The sequence below is a fragment of the Felis catus genome, chromosome D3 (genome assembly GCF_018350175.1).
Source record: "Felis catus isolate Fca126 chromosome D3, F.catus_Fca126_mat1.0, whole genome shotgun sequence".
Lineage (NCBI taxonomy): Eukaryota > Metazoa > Chordata > Mammalia > Carnivora > Felidae > Felis > Felis catus.
This window is the reverse complement of record NC_058379.1, coordinates 9672823-9693543: the sequence shown is the minus strand read 5'-3', so window position 1 is coordinate 9693543 and position 20721 is coordinate 9672823. Positions and strand designations below refer to the sequence as shown.

At 37.7% G+C, this 20721-nt stretch overlaps 1 protein-coding gene across 17 annotated transcripts in view; it reads left to right on the top strand.

Moving 5' to 3' along the window:
- TMEM116 (transmembrane protein 116) overlaps positions 1-20721 on the top strand; it is a 167676-nt gene that overhangs the window by 82179 nt on the left and 64776 nt on the right. The window contains exon 11 of one of the 17 annotated variants that reach the window (XM_019814547.3): positions 24-6678. The exons of the other annotated variants lie outside the window; for them this stretch is intronic. Within the exon in view, the coding sequence (XP_019670106.2) occupies positions 24-275 (252 nt within the window). The 3' untranslated portion in view covers positions 276-6678. Of the gene's footprint in view, positions 1-23; positions 6679-20721 lie in introns of those variants that run through there. 17 annotated transcript variants of the gene reach the window in all.

Below are 20721 nucleotides of genomic sequence, written 5' to 3'. Positions count from 1 at the left end.
CATCACCCCTTCATCTCCTCCAGGCTCTAACAGCATCATCCCAGGGTCTGCTCAACTGTGGAGTATATGGCTGGACACAGTACAAGTTCTACCAACTAAAGCAAGAGGCTCGGCGTGATGCAGACACCCAAACACCATTACTATGCTCACAGAAGAGATTCTATAGCAGGGGCCTAGATACAGTGGAGTCTACCCTTGCTTTTGCTACCAGCCCTCCACCATTCTTTGAAACTGTAATACTGGAACATCCAGGAACCGGAGTTATTCCACACTAATGGATTGGGAAGAGTGTTGGGGAACATCTCCAGTCTTTTCCAACCATGCCTTGAACTATGGAAGGGAAAGAGGATGTAGTGCGTGGTTAGTGGCTTTTCTCATTGAATTGGGCAGGATCTCTCCAGTATTCTCAGATTCACTTTTGATTCTCAGAGTCTTATTCAGAGAGATGAAGCCACTGTCCTATGAAATAGACTCCTATTACCTCAGTGAATATTAGATTTGTTTAAATCTCTTGTAGATAAATTCTAGGTTATTATTTATGTGTGCCCTTTCCAGGCTCTCTACTCTGTGATTGTGGGGGAAGTAGGGTGACATACAACAACTTGCTCAGATTTTGCCAGTATTGTTACTCTAAGACCAGACAAAGAAAATCCTGGGTTTCTGTTCTTTGAAGGTTTCTGAGACTCAGAAGAAACAAAGACAATAACTACCAAAAAAGTGACCATGGGATCCTCAGGCACATCCTACTCTGTTATTTGCTCAGTGCTGTTTCAAGTCTCAACAGAAGGGACCATCTGCTCTAGAAAATTAAGGCCAGTCTTACAAAGTTACAGAGGATAATAAGATTTAAGAGAAATCAGGATTAAAAGAAACTTTAGATATCAAAAACTCTCAACTCCATTTATAAGCAGAAGTCCAAAGATAGGTTTCATAGTGCCTGAACATAGAATTAGGTTAAACCATGTGAACTTGCCATTTTTATAGGTGAAGAAGGCCTAATATCAATTTTACATGGTTCGACCTACTGCTAAGTGCTAAATGTATGTTTATAGACAAAAAAATGAACGAACAAGTGAATGAATGGCTAGTAAGGAGAATTTGAACCTTTTGGGAAAGAAAAGATTTCCAGCCTGCAGAGTCACATTCATAGTAGGAATGTCTAATCCGTTTCTTTAACTATACAAGTGATGTTTGGTCTCTCCAGTTAAGTCATGAACAAGTCTGAGGCCAGGGCATCATATACTATGATGCCCAAAGAAAGAGGAAAGCCAAATGGACAAAGTGGCTGGAATGAGAATCAACTACAACACCTAGAGTTAATAATCAGATGCTTCTCACCTGATATACTCCTTTGGTTTGTCCAAGGAAAAATCCTTAAGATTAGAGAAAATTTACAGAGTAGATTACAGTGGGGGATTAGACAGGATGCTCTGAAACGTAAGTTCCAGAGATCGTTCCAAAGGAACTCTCTACAGAAATGTTAGGGAGCTCACAGTAACAGCTTAAACATTAAAAAAAAAATCACATCTTGAGGCCTCTCATTGCCCCAGAGCTCTGGAGACCTGATTTCTGGATAGCACAGAACAGGAAAGATTGCTTCACCAAGGGAGCTGCTTTAACCTCTTTTAATTTAAAAATGAATAAGTATTTGACATTTGAAGAGACAGATGGAAAAAAGAAAGAATTTCTATTTCCATAGACCTTGAGGGACACCAGAACTACAGAGTCCAATTGTTAAAAAGTCCTTTTAGTGTCACTTCATATTTGGCTTTATTACCAGAAAGAGGGTAATTATCAAATGTTTGTCAAGTTTGTTCATCTTGCTTCTCTGATGAATTTTTAAATTGACACTGGTCTTACATCTTCTATAGATGTAAGCAAATAAATAGATAGTAGGAATGAGGAATTGTAAAAGGCTAGGCAAGATCCAAATTAGTATTACCAGCTTTTTATCATACTGAGAATCAGAGGGGACACGTAGAACTGGGCCACTATTCAAACTGTCCCTATAACCTTTAGATTCACATGTAGGAAGGGTATAGACAGATATAGTGGCAGTTCTTAAAATTGTTGCAAATACCCCTCCATGACACTTGTCCAGGCTGTAGTCATAATGGAGTATAGTGGTTTTATCTAAGCAGGTTTGATTAATATAGACCATTTTGAGTACCATCCTTCATCTCCCTGTCATCAATTCTGTCTGTGGCTTCAGAAAACTGTGCATTCCAATACCACATGTCCCACATGGGGAACTGGGTGTTTGATGTTTTTCAGTTCAGTCAGTAGCTTTTCACATTTTGCATCTTTGGCCTTGCAGTTAATGAAGATCTTAACCATCCCTTTAGATTCACTGCCACAGTTTCTAAACCTGCCACTCTTGGTATTTGGGTAATGATATCAACTTTCTAGGCAACCTTTGTGCCCTTTCCAAAGATTTTAACACACTGATTCTCTGTGCTTTAACACCAGGCCTGCTAACGGTAACCTTGTTCTTTTTAAGGTGTGCTGTCTTGCTGGTAGATGTCTGTCTGGCACCACCTTGAGGTGCCATTACTGTGTTCTGGGAGGTCACACTCATCTACACTGAGGCAGCACTTTCTACCTTTAGAAATATGCAGGTTTTGGAGAAGGATCCAAGTGTGCAGTCTGAAACCTTTCTTCAGCTGGCATGAGGGCAGACAACAATGATCCTTTTAACAATCACTGCCACAATCACATTCTTTTCCTTTATCTATTGTCTTTTTTTTTTTTTTTTTTTTTTTTTTTTACAATATGGCTTTCCAAAGGAGCTTTGGAGCTCAGGTTTATTAAACAGACAGTTCCCTCAGTGCTTGTACAACAGCTGGTGGAAGTTGTCAAAGCTGCAGTTGCTGAAGCCCATATCTACAGTAAGAAATTCATTCATAGGGCAGAGGTTCTGGCTATGACACTTGCAGGCCACGTGGTCATGCTTCATTCCCAAGTTTTGGCCAAGCTCATGAGCCACAAAAGCTGGGAAATGTGGTATATTTTCATGAGATAAGGATTCAGTACTGGTTGCATTCTCAGCACTGCAGATAACATTAAGAAATGCATGGTCCTCATAGTTCCCAAGACTTTGGCTTAATGATCATATGAGTAACATTATGCTTCACCCTTCTCAAAAGATGCCAGTCTGTCTAGCAGTTAAAAATTTGAAGTGTTTCTTACAAATTCAGGGAGATTTTCTGGTTTCTCTGTGTCCATATCTTTAACCCAGTAAATAATACTGTCACGTTTACTTCCTTCATGTACCAGTTAACCATAGCATGAACATCCATTACCATCTGTGTTGTCTTGGTAACATTATTCCACATTTGGAACTGCTTGTTGTCAACCACAGTAAACATTTCTGCATACTTGGGAAGTGACTACATTTAGGACATTGGAAACGAGGAGGGTTCTATTTTGCTGTGAAATTGTGAAGTGGTTAAGAGCTCCTCCTGTTCATCTCCACTGACTACATAAGACTAACCTGATTTTAAAGATATGCTGAAAACCACATGCCCAAAATTCTTTGAAGTGTATATAGGTTTGATGCCAAAGACAATGTCATGTAAGGTCAGGATTCCCTTTATAGCCCAGCAAGTGCTGATAATAACAAGAGAATGCAGGTCACCCTCTGAATACCCAGTCGTCCTGAATAAAAGGCATGATCCAAGCTTAGTTTTTCATTTTGATGTTTATAAACAGAGAAGTTCTTGACAAATATCCCTAAACCTTATCAATGACCATTTGATTTCATAGAGGAAAGGGCAGAAGGGAGGCAAAATAACTAGGGTTGTCATTGTCATGGCCCAGTTGAAGCAACTAATGATCCTGCACTTCTGTCTCAGTTGCGTTCCCCAAGATCCAGATCTTTGTCCACGATGCAGTTGTTTGGCCAAAGCTCAAAGCTTTGCTGCCTGTCAGAAGGATAGCTGCCCCAAGCCTGAACATCACATGATGACATCTGCTATTTGATTGTGCCTCCTCCTACTCTTGTTTTGCTCTGTCTTCTCAGTAGTGTCCTTACTTTGTAACCCTCATCAAAGCACAACAATTGTGCTGCTTAGCTGAACTCCTGCTGTCTTTATAGAGGAGTATACCAAGGAGAGGATCCTGCCTTTTTCAGAGATCCTGCCAATACTGTTTCAGAGATCCTGCCAATACTGTTACTCAGCATCAAGCCCCAAGGAAAGAAAAAGATACAACCTTCTTCCTTTAGTCCTAGTCGTAGTCCTCATGGGACAGTCTTCCCCTCCTGTCATTCATTGTTCTTTTGAGTCATTGAAACCAAAGGTTTCAGGAGCAGGGGTTTGTGGATTTCCGGGTAGGTCACAGGCCTCTGCTGTTGAATGCATTTTGCATCATTCCCTACTGTGTACTCTACAGCCCTTTTCAAACCCTCAGTCCTTTTTTTTCTTTCTTTCTTTCTTTCTTTCTTTCTTTCTTTCTTTCTTTCTTTCTTTCTCTCTTTCTCTCTTTCTCTTTCTCTTTCTCTGTCTTTCTTTCTTTCTCATGATATGTTTATTGGTTTCTTCCTAGAATACATGAAAAGTGTTTTTAGAATAACTAATCCATGCCTCTCTGAAAAGCAGGTATATGGGGGTGCCTGGGTGGCTCAGTCAGTTGAGCGTCCAACTTCAACTCAGGTCATGATCTCGCGGTTTGTGGGTTCAAGCCCCATGTCGGGTTCTGTGCTGACAGCTCAGAGCCTGGAGCCTGCTTCGTATTCTGTGTCTCCTCTTCCCCTCCCATGTTCATGCTCTGTCTCAATAATAAATAAATGTTAAAAAAAATTTTTTTAAAAAGAAAAGAAAAACAGATACATGAACTGGAGAATGGTATGAGGTCAAAATAATGTTTTCCAAAATTATTTCAGTTAGTACTTCTGTATCTAGACCTATCCTGTCTGATGATATTATTCCTTTTGGATACAGTTAAGTTCATATGTTACTATTTGTATTTCACTTTGGGTTTGCCCTCACATTTTGGATGATGATGAGTATTTGGGGGACATGTGAAATATTACCATGATTCTAAAACTCAGTACTATCCCAAAAATGTACCCAAAAGTACACCTCCTTGAGCCTTTAATCTGTTCCTGTATCCTACTTCTTTCCATCCAGTTACCAACCACCAATCTTAATAGTACTCAAGTTTATTTTTCCTGTATTTCTTCCTGCACAAATTAACAGATACATGTATATTTTCTTATAGCCTCTTCTTTATTATGTAAAGGTAGCATAACATTTTCCACTTTCCTTTTTAAAGTTACATCCTATAAATTATTTCCATAGCAGGTCAATGAAATCTTCCTCATTCTCTCTCTCTTTTACTGGTGCATAGTATCCATATTGTGGATGTAATTTATTTAATCACTCTCCTATGTGTGGGCTTTTCAGTTGTTTACATTATTTTGAAATTACACCAATACATCAACAAATAACCTTACACATATGTATTTTTGTGGAGGCAAGTTCCTCCAAAATGGGAAGGCAGTGCCCAAAGCTAACTGCATATGTAGCTTTGTTTGATATTGCCAAAGTCCCCTTCAGAAGGGTTTTGCCAGTTGCATTCCCACTAGCAATGTATTAGAGTGCCTATTTTCCCACATTGTAAGTAACAGAGTTATGTTACCATTTCATAAATTTTAATTTTCACCAAATAGGTAAGAAGTGGCATCTTACTGTTGTTTAAGTTGTATTTTTCTAATTTTGAATGAATTTGAACATGTTTGAATATGTTTAAGGCCGTTTTTATATCTTTTAATAGTTATCTCTTCATGTCCTTCCCCCTTTTTCTATCAAGCTTTTGGTCTTTTTTCTCCCTAACCTTTTTCCCCAGCTTTATTAAGGTATAATTCATGAAGAAAATCACATATATATTAAACTGTACAACATGCTGACTTATGTATATATGTATAAAATATATATTAAATATATTTATGTAAATATAAATTTTCTAAAAGGCAAAGGAGCTAGAAGAGTTAAAATAATTTCCAAGAAGTGGCGCCTGGGTGGTTCATTCAGTTAAGCATTCAACTCTTGATTTTAGCTTAGGTCATGATCTCACGGTTCATGAGTTTGAGCCCCTCATCAGGCTCTGAGTTGATGGCACAGAGCCTGCTTGGGATTTTCTGTCCCTTCTCTCTGCCCCTCTCCCACTCATGCTCTCTATCTAAAACTAAATAAATTAAAAAAAAAAATTTAAAATATAATTTTGGAGAATAACATGAAAGGAACCAGTATATTCAATTTGAAGACTGTGTGGTATTGGTGATGAGACAGATACACAGATCAATCAAACAGAAAAGAGAACTCACACATGTATGGCCAACTAATTTTTGACAGAGAGGCAAAAGCAATTGCATAGAGGAAAGACACAGTCTTTTCAACATATGATGCTGGAAAATTAGACATACATAGACAAAAAAATGACCTCAAGCTAAACCTCACATTTTATACAAAAATCACTCCTAAATGGGTCATAGACTTAAATATAAAATATAAAACTATGAAAATTTTTAGGAGAAAATATAGAACATCTTTAGGACTTGGGGAGGAATTCTTAAACGTGATACCAAAAGTGTGATCCATAAAAGAAATCCATAAATTGGACCTCATCAAAGCTAAAAAAAAAAAAAAAATTCTTAATTTAGAAAAGATTCTGTTAAGAGTATGAGAAGACATGCTATAAACTGGGAGAAAATATTTATAGACCATATATCTGATAAAAGACTCATCTAGAATATAAAGAACTCTAATTACTCAACAATCCAGTTAGAGAATGGGCAAAAGATGAAGAGACATTTCACTGAACAGGATATATGTATAGCAGATAAGCCCATGAAAAGATGTTTAACATTAGTAGGCATTAGAGGAATGCAAATTAAGACCCCCAAGAGATCATTACAGACCTGTCAGAACAGCTAAAATTTGAAAAATAGGGACCATGCCAAATATTGATGAGGACGCAGAGAAACTAGATCTTTCATACATTTCTGATAGGAGTGTAAAATTGTATAGCAACTCTGGAAAACAAGTAGTTTCTTTAAAAAACTAAGCAAATGGCATGACTTAGCAATTATGGTTCTGGATATTTATCCCAGAGAAATGAAAATGTATGTCTGCATAAAAATCTGTACATAAATAATTACAGAAGCTTTATTTCTAATAGCCCAAAACTGGAAGCAACCAAAGTGTTCCTCAATAGGTGAAAGGTTAAACTGTGTTAAGTCCATATTATGTATTAGCATCAAAAAGGGACAAAACATTGAGCCACAAAACAACTTAGCAGGATCTCAAGGACATTAAGGTGAGTGAAAAAAGCAATATCAAAAGGTTAGAGACCATATGATTCTGTTTGTGTAACATTTTTGAAATGACAGTATTAGAGATGGAAAAGATATTAGTGGTTGCCAGGGGTTAGGAATGGTGGAGTGACTATATAGAGGGGTGGTATGAATGAGATCTTTGTGGTGATAGCATAGTCCTCTATCTTGATTGTGGTGGTGGTTACAGAAATCTATACATGATCAAATGGCATAGAACTCTTCACATTGTTTCAGTGTCTATGTCCCGGTTGTGACACTCTTCTGTATCAAAGGGGAGTAACTCAGTGAAAAGTATATATGACCTTTTTATGTTATATTTGCAATTTCCTATGAATTATTTCAATACTTTTTTTTTTAATACCAACATGACTGCCAAACACATTTAAACTATTAGAAATATAAGGAGGGACGCCTGAGTGGCTCAGTAGGTTAAGCGTCTGACTCTTGATTTTGGCTCAGGTCATGATCTGAGGGTTGTGGAATTGAGTCCCACAACAAGCTCCATGCTGAGTGAGGAGTCTGCTTGGGATTCTCTCTCTTCTTCTTCCTCTGTCTCTCTCTCTCACTCCCTTTCTCTCCCTCTCCCACCCCCCTGTCTTCCCCACCCCTGCTCACGTGCACACTCTGTGTCTCTAAAATAAAAACAAAAATTAAAAAAGAACTGTAACAAACAGCTGATAAAAACATAATTTAAGAGGAAGTTTTATTTATTAAAACAATTTTTTTTAGAAAGAGGGCTCAAGTGAGCAAGAGGCAGAGAGAGAGAGAGAGAGAAAGAGGAGGTGGGGCTCACCCGGGGCTTGTGTCTTACCTTAAGTGGGGCTTGTGCTCACCCGAAGTGAGGTTCGTGGGGTTCGTGCTCACCAGAAGCGGGGCTTGTGCTCACCCAAAGCAGGGCACAAGCTCACCTGAAGTGGGGCTCGAGCTCACCTGATGTGCAACTCAAACTCATGAACTGTGAGATCATGACCTGAGATCAAGCAGACAAGTGAACTCAAAAAGAAATCATTGGAAATAATTCAGTCAGAGGAGCAAAAAGAAAAAAAGAAAAGAAAATGAAAGTTCAGGGGTTTAAAGGATATCATAAAGCAGAGCAATATACACATTATAGGAGTCCCAGAAGGACAGAAAAAAAAAAGTAAATAAAAGGACTAGAAAGCTTACTCAAGGAAATAGAGGCTGGAAAATTCACAGATCTGGGGAAGGAAATGGATGTGTACAGATCCGTGAAGACTCTAGAGAACACCAAACAGGAGGACTCCAAAAACAGCCACACTGAGACATGTTATAATCAAATTGTCAAAAGCCAAAGACAGAAAATTTTGAAATCAGAGAAAAGCAACTTGTCACATAAGAGGGAACATTTATGCCTCTCATTGGCTTTTTTCAGCAGAAAGTTTGTAGGCTAGAACAGAATTGCATGATCTATTCAAACTGAAAGAAAAAAAAACCCTGCCAACCAAGGCTACTTTACCTGGCAAAATTATCCCCCCAAAATGAAGAGATAAAGAATTTTCTAAACAAAGGTTGAAGGAGTTAATCACTACTATAACTGCCTTGAAAGAAATGATAAAGGGAGTTCTTCAAGTTGAAATGATGCTAAAAGTCAACACAATGGCTTAAGAAAATATGAAACTCATTGATAAAGGCAAATATATAGACAAATACAGAATACTGTATGACTTTAATGGTGGTAAATAAATTGCTTTTAATTCTAGCATAAAAATTGAAAGACAAAAGTATTGAAAGTAACAAAATATATTACAAAATACACAATATGAATAGATGCTAATTATGACAATAATAACAAAGTAGCAAGTGGGGTAGAAGTTAAAATGTTGATTTTTTTAATGTGATTAAGCTTAAGTTGTTATCAGCTTAAAATAGACCCTTATAACTATATTTTGTGTGAGCCCCCAGGTAACCACAAAAATTACCAATAGAAGTTACAAAAGAAAAAATAAAGTAGTTAAAGCATATCAATACCAAAAAAATCAATAAAATGGAAAGGAAGACAAGAAAGGAAAAAGGCAGATGAAGTAACCATAAAACTACCAGAAAACAGCAAAATGGCAATACTAAATCCTTCCCTATCAATAATTACTTTAAATGTAAATAGATTAAATTTCCCAACCAGAAGATGTAAAGTGGCTGGATGGATTAAAAAAACAAGACTCTGTAAGAAACTCACTTCAGATTTATGGACACACATAGGCTGAAAGTGAAGGGATGGGAAAAGATTCTATGCAAATGATAATTCAAAGAGAACAAAGGTGACTATACTTAGGTCAGACAAAATAGACTTTAAGTCAGGATAGCTACAAGAGACAAGGACATTATATAATGATAAAAGGAGTAATCCACCAGGAAGAGAGAACAATTCTATATGCACCTGACATTTCATGGGAATACAAAGATACTACAAAAACATAGTAAAGACTGCACCAAAATCTAATAGCCCCTAAATATATAAAGCAAATATGGGCAGAACTGAATGGAGTAGATAACAATATACAGTAAAACCTTGGATTGCAATTAACTTGTTCAGTGAGTGTCCCACAAGATGAGCAAACATTTCTAATAAATTTTAACTTGATAACCGAGTGATGTCTTGCAATACAAGTAGTACGTAACACCACATGTGACATGATCACCACTGAGCCAAAGGTTATTCTCTCTGTCTCTCTGTCTCTCTCATTTGCTGAGGGATTGTGGGAGATTGTCTCCCATGCTCAGATGCTTGGTCTCAAGCCATGGTGTTTGGCAGAAATCAATGATTTTTCAGAACATTGGAAGGTGCCCACAACCAGTATTAGTGTATTTTTTTTTTTTTTTTGTCACTTCAAAGCACCTATAGACATTCTTTTGCTTTTCCATACAAGAGTAAGCTTATGAATGCTTGGCTTCATTGTAGGTCAGGCTGCCTGCAGTTATTGACCCTTTCCTATGCTGCCTTATTGCCACTTACATTAAATACAGTATATGACAAGTTTATTAATACTGTACTGTAGTCAGTATCCATTAGTGGTAGTGAAAGTCATACTACACAATAACCCTACTCTCTCTTGTCTCCCTCACACCAGCCAAGAAGGTAAGTGCAGGTTAATCTGTTTATTTTTCCTTACATTTTATATTTTCTTTATCATTTTGTATTATATTACAGAATTGTAATCATTTTTATATGAATATTTTGGGGTTGTGGAATGAATCATCTCAGTTTCCATTATTTCTTATGGGGAAATTTGCCTTGATATACAAGTGCTTTGGATTACAAGCATGCTTCCAGACTGAATTTTGCTTGCAAACCAAGGTTTTACTGTACTAATAATAGGGGACTTCAATATCTCACTTTCTTTTTTTTTTAATGTTTATTTATTTTTGAGAGAGAGAGAGAGAGAGTGTGTGTGTGTGTGTGTGTGTGTGTGTGTGTGTGTGTGTGTGAACAAGGGAGGCCCAGGGAGAGAGGGAGACACAGAATCTGAAGCAGGCTCCAGGCTCTGAGCTGTCAGCACAGAGCCCATTGTGGGGCTCGAACTCACGAATTGTGAGGTCACGATCTGAGCCCAACTCGGACGTTTAACCAACTGAGCCACCCAGGCGCCCCATTATATTCCACTTTCAATAATGGGTAGGACATCCAGGTAGAGTATCAATAAAGAAACAGAGGACTTAATACAGACCAAATGGACCTAATAGACATATCAGAGCATTGAACCTAACGGGGGGCAGAATATACATTCTTCTCAAGTGCACCATACACAAAAATCAACTCAAAATGAATTAAAGACTTAAATCTAATACCTGAAACTGTACACCTCCTAGAAAAAGCTTCATGACATTGAAATGATTTCATGGATATGCTATCAAAAGCACAAACAACAAAAATAAAAATTAGTGGGACTACATCAAGCTAAAAAGATTCTGTACAGCAAACAATCAACAGAATGAAAAGTCAAGTTTCAGAGTGGGAGAGATTATTTGCAAACCTGATACCTGTTAAGGAGTTCATCTCCAAAATATATAAGGAACTCCTACAACTCAGTAGCAAAGTTAATATCCCAATTATAAAATGGGCTAAGGACTTGGATAGACATACTTCAAAGAAGACATACAGATGACCAACAAATGTATGAAAAAATGTTCAACATTATAATTATCAGGGAAACGTAAATCAGAACTACGGTGAGATATCCCCTCAGAGCTGTTGGGATGGCTATTATCAAAACAACAGTGTTAGGATTTGTTGAAATTAGCTGCCTTGCACACTGTTGGTGGGAATGCAAAAACAGTGTGACCGCTATAAAAAACAATATCGAATTCCATTGTGTATATAAACCACAATTTCTTTATCCATTCGTCAGTTGATGGACATTTAGGCTCTTTCCATAATCTGGCTACTGTTGAAAGTGCTGCTATAAACATTGGGGTACAGGTGTCCCTATGCATCAGCACTCCTGTGTCCCTTGGGTAAATTCCTAGCAGTGCTATTGCTGGGTCATAGGGTAGGTCTATTTTTAATTGCAAATAGCATTTTAATCATTGAAATAGGGAAGGTATTTCCACTTAAAATCTATTTTCTTTGCCTTTTTGTCCTAGTCCGTTGGAATTACTTCCAGTAGATTCTCCCCAGTGTGAGACTTTGTCCTGGAAGTTTAATTTTAAAAACTCGTAGTCCTTAGACTTCTCTGGTATGTCCCCACCTTACAGTTGACCTCTTGCATTCTCCCCAAAATTGAGGTGTCAGAAACCCTTTCCAGTTTCAGGTGCTTTTTCTGCAAATTGGCTCACTCTGCTTCCCAGAATATCTGGTAGTTAGGGTATTTCCTTTTGTGGGGCCCAGTAGACATCTCATTACTCTTCTCTGCTTTCTCTCTGACAGATACTAATACCACTTGGGTCTTAACAGCTGTCAATAGTTTGTCCTCATCTACCCATACTTGGGGGTTTGTCGATGCCTTATCACCTTTTGTTGCTGTTGTTTGTAGGTTTTGATTTTACCATCCTTGTGCTTTGGCATTTTTTATGTGGTGACTTGAGGAGATTGTGAAAAACTGAAGTGCTGCTGCCACTTTGTGCAAATCTCCCTTCTTTTGTCATATGTAAATTTGTTTCCTAATCATTAAAAAATAAAATGTTACATCCTATGGTAAATAATTTTTTCCATGGACTGTGATATGGAGCCTTGCTCAAAAAGTTGTCTTTTTTTTTAAACCTAGAAAACTTGAATTCAAGTCCCGGTTTGGTTATTTGCAAATTGTTGTTTTTGTCATTTAATCTGAGCATCAGCTTCTTTTTTGTAGTGTGGAAATAACAGTATCTGAGTTTTGTTGATTATTCAACAGCAATTCTAGAAATGCTTTGCAAAGTAAGAAGTGCAATCAATGCAAATACAAAATATCATTACTTCTTCACTTTGCCTTAACTGAGAACTTTCCTAGAGTTTCCCCTTTCCCATGCATGTTTTTTTCCAAAAAGTTTTTTTTTTTAATTGCAGGAGAGTATAGCAAAATTCTTACTATGTAATCAAGAATATTTGACCCATTATAGAGGCCCAGTGAATTAGCCAGGCGTGAAATCCTTTGCAGAAATGATAGTGTCTTTCTTCAAATACCTTGATGCTGCTTTATTTGAATCACATCAAATATAGTAAGCATTAAAATGCCCAAGATCCCACCAAAGCATTTCCTTTGAAGAGCTCGTGGACCCATCTCCAGAACAAAATGAGTTATTTGTTTGTTTGTTTGCTTGTTTCTTATAGAGTGCAAGCAGGGAAGAGGACGGAGGGAGGGAGGGAGAGAGAGACAAAGAGAGAGAGAACCTCGAGCAGGCTGCACGCTCAGTGGAGAGCCCAATGAGAGGCTCGATCCCACAACTCTGGGATCAAGACCAAAGCCGAAATCAAGAGTCAGACACTCAACTGACTGAGCTACCCAGGCACCCCCAAAATGAATTTTTAAAGCATAATACTATTACACATACATTTATGTACATAAAACCTTATGTTTTCTACCTAAAAATAGACCATACTGATAATAATTGTTCCCAATAGGGAGGACTGGGAAGATCAGAAGTAGTGATGAACAGGGATTTAGCCCTATATTTAATGTTTTAAACTTTAAAAAATAGCTTTAGGGGCACGTGGGTGGCTCAATAATTTAAGCGTCCAACTTCGGCTCAGGTCATGATCTTGTGGTTCATGGGTTCGAGCTCCACTTTGGGCTCTGTGCTGACAGCTCAGAGCTTGGAGCTTGCTTGCTTCAGATTCTTTGTCTCCCTCTCTCTCTGCCCCTCCCCTGCTCATGCTCTGTCTCACTCTCAAATAAACATTAAAAAAAAATTTAAATAGCTTTACTGATGTATAATTAATATACTATAAAATTCACCCATTTAAAGCTTATTTACAGATTGTGCAGCCATCATCATAATCTCATTTTAGAACATTTTTATCACTCTAGAATGAAACCTATGCTCAGTAGCAGTCACTCCTCATTCTCTTCCATCAGCTTCTTCCTTTCTTTATGGATTTGCCTATTCTAGATGTAAATATAGATGAAATCATGTAATATGTGACCTTCTGTGACTGGCTTTTTTCATTTAGCACAATGTTTTTCAAGGTTCTCCTGTACTATATAGTATGTATCACTATTACTTTCCTTTTTATTACTAAGTAATGGTCCATTGTATGGTGATAGCACATTTTATTTACCACCAAGCTCTAGGCAGAACCATTGCCTGATGCTAACACAGTTCCTCACTTTCCTCTTTGAAGATTCTTATCCTGCCCACTCTACCAGTTCCCTCTTCTTCCTGACAAGTTTTTTTTTTCATGAAATATTTATTTAAGAAAATAAGTATTACACAGAAGAAGACACTTTAAACTAGTTAAATTTAGGTGAATCTTTGTAAAGCATAAGCTGGGTCCTCATTTCAGAGGTATATCCTGAATAGGAATTTCTGGGGTTTATAACTTATAGACATTGAGGGGATGTGGGATGAGAATTAGCAATGGCCTAATTTGCTAATATGAGATGTAACAAAGGAAAACAATGGTAACCTGAACAAATATTTATTGCATATTTTGTTCTGAACAGTAGTCTAAAAGTTTTACATACTAGCAATCCTCATGGTAACCCTGCAAGGTATGTATGATGTATTCAATTTATGGTTGAAAAAAACCTGACGTTCATAGGGTAAAAATGTTATCCAAACTCAAAGCTAAGAAAGATGAGTAGAGATTCAAACCCACATTTCTATGACTTCAAAGTGCCAAGTGCTTTGGCCAACCTCTCTAATTAGACCTAGAGTTGGACAGTGGTATGGGAAGTGCTATCTCTGTATATGAAGTTTAGATTCATTTTAGTGAACTCAAGGGACAGTAGGCTTGGGGCAGAAGATCCAAAGCCCCAACAGACTATTCCTAAACCTGTAATGTCATATCTGGGAAAAAAAATTGATTTTTTTTTTCATTGAGAGATGTCTTCTGAGGCTACCTCTGCAAGGCCATATAGGAGAGGGGCAGGTTCCCATAAATCTCCGCTGCCTCATCCACTGCTAACAATGAATTCTAGCTGTGGAGTTACTGTTTATCTGAACCAAGTGGGATCCAAGCAGCCAAAGTTTGAATTAACTCAAGCAAGCAACAGGCTTGCCTGAAGCAGGATACTGGGAGGTGCTTCTCACTTGGTCTAAGTTTCCAGAACTAGCCTGTCAGTTGTTACTGAGAGAAGAATTCTGCCAATAAGAGTGGTGGAAAAGAGAAAGGAATAATGGGAAGACAGCACAGGTAAAGAATAGGACCCAGAAGAAAATCCTGGATGGATTGTGTTGGCAGTATTACTTATAGTGGCTAAAAACAACAACCCTGGGTACAAAATTCATGTCTGTCTATTAAAAATGGTTGAGGGGTACCTGGGTGACTCAGTTAAGTGTCCAACTTTGGCTCAGGTCATGATTTCACAGTTCGTGGGCTCGAGCCCCGTGTTGGGCTCTGCACTGACAGCTCGGAGCCTGGAGCCTGCTTCTGATTCTATGTCTCCCTCTCTCTCTGCCCCTCCCCTGCTCACACTCTGTCTCTCTCTGTCTCAAAAATAAATAAATGTAAAAAAATTTTTTTAAACGATTGTGTTAACTATAGAATATCGTTAGCAATATACCATGGAATACTGTGCAGTCATGACAAAGAGTGGTTTAGAAATGCACAGAATGACTTGGTGAGCCTGCCACTATGCAGATAAAAGCAAGATTCAAAGGAATGTAGATAACATGAGGTCATTTTAAAAAGATTACCCCTAAAACATTTATATCTAATTATATGACTATGGAAAAGAATGTGGAAAATTGTACACCAGGTTAGCAGTGATTTCTAAGAATAAAGTGGGGAGAACTGCAGTCAGTCAAGGGGGTGAAAAGAGAATATGGTAAGTGAAATAAATTAAGAGAGCATCTTATTAAAGGGAGGGAGTCCAAAATAAAAGGAGCATATAGGATGTGGTTTCATTTTGTAAAAGTATTTGGTCTAAGCTTTCTGAAAATAGCATGGATTACCGTTCAGAAATCAGGGGATAATGGATGCTTGACATCAATGCTTCAAGACTTCACAGAGGCTACCCCTCCGGGGTGGGGGTTGGGGGTACCTTCAGACATTCTCATGCCTCAGTCTTTTACCTGCACCCTTTTATACAAAGCCCAAGTCCCCAACTTCCAACTTTTCTCTCACAAAATCCTTCCTTCTCAATGATCAACATTACAATGAATTCTATAAGAATGTAACTTTGCCTGCATTGAAGACCACTCATTTATAAGTTTAGTCAAGCTGTATAATCAGTCTTGTCTCAACCACTCTAATGAAGAACAGGCCTTGAGTTTGACCTTTAAAATAAAACCTCACTAAAAGGTTCTCCTACAAAGGCAAATTTTGCATCCCCCTCTGATTAAACAAAAACTGATAATTTGAAATGTCTATAATTACAGTTATGTCATAGGTTTCAAAGATACAGGATCTATTTCAGAGGTAAGATCAAGGTCAAACTGTTTAGCTTCTCTCCCCGGCGGTCTCTGGAATAGAATGATTTTTTCATAACAGGACATAAGGTGGTAGATTGTGCATATTTATGGGGAAAGGTAATGGAAGATTTATTTTCCCATTACAAAGTAATCACCTAGAGCCATAAGACATATATAATGAAGGGATTGATAAAGAAGCTCAGGGGTGCCTGGATGGCTCAGTCGGTTAAGCATCCAACTTTGGCCTAGGTCATGATCTTGCCGTTCCTGAGTTCAAGCCCTGTGTCAGGCTCTGTGCGGGCAGCTCAGAGCCTGGAGCCTGTTTCAGATTCTGTGCCTCCCTCTCTCTCTCTTCCCCTCCCCCACTCACACTCTGTCTCTCTCTCAAAAATAAGTAAACATTAAAATTTTTTTTTAAGTTTAAAAATTTTGATAGCTGTATGTCTAGAAGCAGGGTGAAAACTTATTTTAAAGCTGTTAAGCATTTTCATTGGTGGAGGAAGATTGCTTTTTTTAAATTTCACTTTATGAAAACATTTTAGTGAGACTTTTGATCAATACCCCATCCTAAATGACAAAATTCTACTCAGGAATGTAGTTTCAGCCCACAGCTAATAACATCATACACAGTGATAAAAATCTGAACGCTTTTCCTCTAAGATCAGGAACAAGACAAGGATACTGACTCTAACCACTTTTATTCAACATAGTATTGGAAATCCTAGCCAGAGAAATTGGGCAAGAAAAATAAAAGGCATCCAGAGAGGAAGAAGTAAAGCCTCACTACTTGCAGATGACATATAAAGACTCCACTAGGGTGCCTGGCTGGCTCAGTCAGTAGAGCATGAGACTCTTGATCTCAGGGTTGTGAGTTCAAGCCCCATGTTGGCTGTAAAGTTTAAACATTATTGATAATAAGTAATAAAGACTCCAACAGAAAATTTAGAACTAGTAAGTGAATTCAGTCAAGTTTCAGGATGCAAAATCAATATACAAAATCAGTTGTGTTTCTATACACTAATAATGAACTATCAGAAAAAATAAGAGCTCCATTTACAATTGCCTCAAAAAGAATAAAATACCTAGGAATAAATTTAACCAAGGAGGTGAAAGACCTGTAATTGAAAACTGTAAGACGCTGATGGAAGACATTGAGGAAGACACAAAGAAATGGAAAGATACTTCATGCTTATGGGTTGGAAGAATTCATATTGTTTATTTTTTTAATGTTTATTTTTGAGAGAAGCAGAACAGGCAGAGAGAGAGGGAGACACAGAATCTGAAGCAGGCTCCAGGCTCCGAGCTGTCAGCACAGAGCCTGACGCAGGGCTCAAACCCATGAGCCGCGAGATCATGACCTGAGCAGAAGTTGGATGCTTAACTGACTGAGCCACCCAGGCGCCCCAAGAATTAATATTGTTAAAATGCCCGTACTATCCAAAGAAATCTACAGATTCAGTTCAGTTCCTACAAAAATTTCACAGTATTTTTATGTAGAAATAGAATAAATACCCTAAAATTTGTGTGGAACCACAAAAGTAACCAAAACAATCTTAAGAAAGAAGAACAAAGTTGGAAGCATAACACTTTCTGATTTCAAACTATATTACAAAAGCTTAGTAATCAAAACAGTATGGCATTGGCATAAAAACAGACACATAGGTCAATGGAACAGAATAGAAAGCCCAGAAATAAACTCACACATATAGGCAATTAATGTAGGACAGTAAAGCCACAAATAGGCAATGGGGAAAGGACAGTCTCTTAAATGATGTTGGGACAACTGTACAGCCACATGCAAAAGAATGAAGCTGGACCACTATCATACCCATACACAAAAATTAACTTAAAATTGATTAAAGATTTGAACATAAGACCTGAAACCATACAACTCCTAGAAGAAAACATAGGCAATAAGCTTCTTGACATTGGTCTTGGTAGTGCTTTTTTGGATCTGACACCAAAAGCAAAGGCAACAAAAGCAAAAATAAACAACTGAAACTACATCAAACTAAAAGTTTCCATAGCAAAGGAAATCATCAACAGAATGAAATCATCAACTACTGAACGGGAGAAAATACTTGCAAATCATGTATTTAATAAGGAGTTAATATCCAAAACATGAAAGAACTCATACGACTAAAAAGCAGTAAAACAACCCAATCAAAAAATGGGAAGAGGATCTGAATAGACATTTTTCCAAAGAAGACCTACCAGGGGACATCTGGGTGACTTAGTTGGTTAAGCGTCTGACTCTTGATTTTGCTCAGGTCATGATCTCCATGTTTGTGGAATTGGGGCTCTGTGCTGACTGTGTGGTGCCTGTTTTGAATTCTCTCTCCCATTCTCTCTGCCCCTCCCCTGCTCATGTGCATGCAGGTGCACATGCACACACGTTCTCTCTATATATGTATGTATATTTGTATATGTATTTATATCTATTTATATATATATGTTTACATATATAAAAACATAGGAGCACCTGGGTGGGTCAGTCGGTTAAGCGTCCGGCTTTGGCTCAGGTCATGGTCTTCTGGCTCTTGATTTAGAGCCCTGCTTCCAGCTCTGTGCTGACAGCTTGGAGCCTGGGGCCTGCTTTGGATTCTGTGTCTGTCTCCTTTTCTCTGCCACTCTCCCGCTCATGTTCTTTCTCCCTCTTTCAAAAATGAATAAACATTAAAATTTTTTTAAAGGCCATACAGATGGCCAACAGGTTCATGAAAAGAAGCTCAGTATCACTCATCATCAGGGAAATGCAAATCAAAGCTACACTGAGATATCACCCTACACCTGTTAGAATGGTTATTATAAAAAATGCATGAACTAACAAGTGTTGGTGAGGATGTGGACAAAAGGGACCCCTTGTGCGCTATTGGTGGGAATGTAAATTGGTGCATCCACTATGGAAAACACTATGGCGTTTTCTCAAAAAAGTTAAAAATAGAACTACTATATGATTTAGTAATTCCACTATTGGCTATCCAAAGGAAACAAAACACTAACTTGAAAAGATACCTGTACCTTCATGTTCACTGCAGCATTATTGACAATAGCCAAGACATGGAAGCTACCTAAGTGTTATCAGTGGATGAATGGATAAAGAAAATGTGAAAATATATATGTATGTTTATCTACTATATATAAAGGAGTATTATATATATATATATATATATATATATATATATTCATTCAACAAGAAAAAGAAATTTGCCATGTGTAACAACATGGATGGACCTTGACAGAATTTGAAATAAGTCCACAGAGAAAGACCAATATCATATATTCTCAAATACATGTGGAATCTAAAAGCAAACAAAAACCAGAAATACCTCATAGATACAAAGAACAAATGAAAAGTTTCCAGAGGCAGGGGATGAAGGGATTGGTGAAATGGGTGAAGGCAGTCAAGAGATACAGACTTTTCAATCATAGAATAAATAAGTCCTGGGGATATAATATACAGTATGATGACTAATACTGTGTTATATATTTGAAAGTTGCTAAGAAAGTAGAACTTACAGGTTCTCATAAGAAAAAAAATTATGTGTGGTGATGTATGTTAGCTTATTGTGATAATCATTTCGAAATATATCCAAATACAAATTACTGTGTTGTACACCTGAAACTAATGTTATGTCAATTATATATCAATAAAAATAAAAAATAAGCTTAAGAAATGAAGTTTGAACATATAAAAAAGCTAAATTTTTGTCAAACTAATTTCATGCTTTGTCTCTGTTGTGTGTTCATGTGAGGTTATGATGACGTGATCTAGGTTTTCAGTTGTCATTAAAAAAAATTTTTTTTCCCCTTCTCACTGGGCGCCAGAGAATGTGGTGGAATCTGATTCCAAGTAATGAGGATATTATCACAAGCACTCCTACAGGAACCATAAAGGATGTTAGGTCAGGTCAAAAAGGAGAGAGATGGCCTATCCAGGTCACCAGTTGGGCATGACCCCTGGACTCTTAGAAACATTAATACATATCTGCAGCATCCACATGTTTTTCTTTTCCATATTATAATTTCTCTTTGTTCCCCTCAACCACAAATGTAGATAAAAATGTAGAGCCTGGATGGAGCTGTGCTTTGAGGAACTAAGGGAAGGGCCTGGGTCTCCGATCGCCTAAGGCAGCACAGAAAGGACAATAGTTGACCAGGAAAGATGGGCAAAATATAGAAGCGGGTCACCATCAGAAGTTTTAGGAAAGCAGCTGTCTGTTGACTACTGACACAGATTATTGGATAGTGCTACAAGTATTCGTCAGAATCCCTCAGATGGGGAGGGGAGTCAGGTGAAAAGGTGTGCTTTCTAGAGTACACACAATGCGGAATTGTCACCTGAGCTTTACAAGAAACTCGGACCCTTGGAACACGGAGAT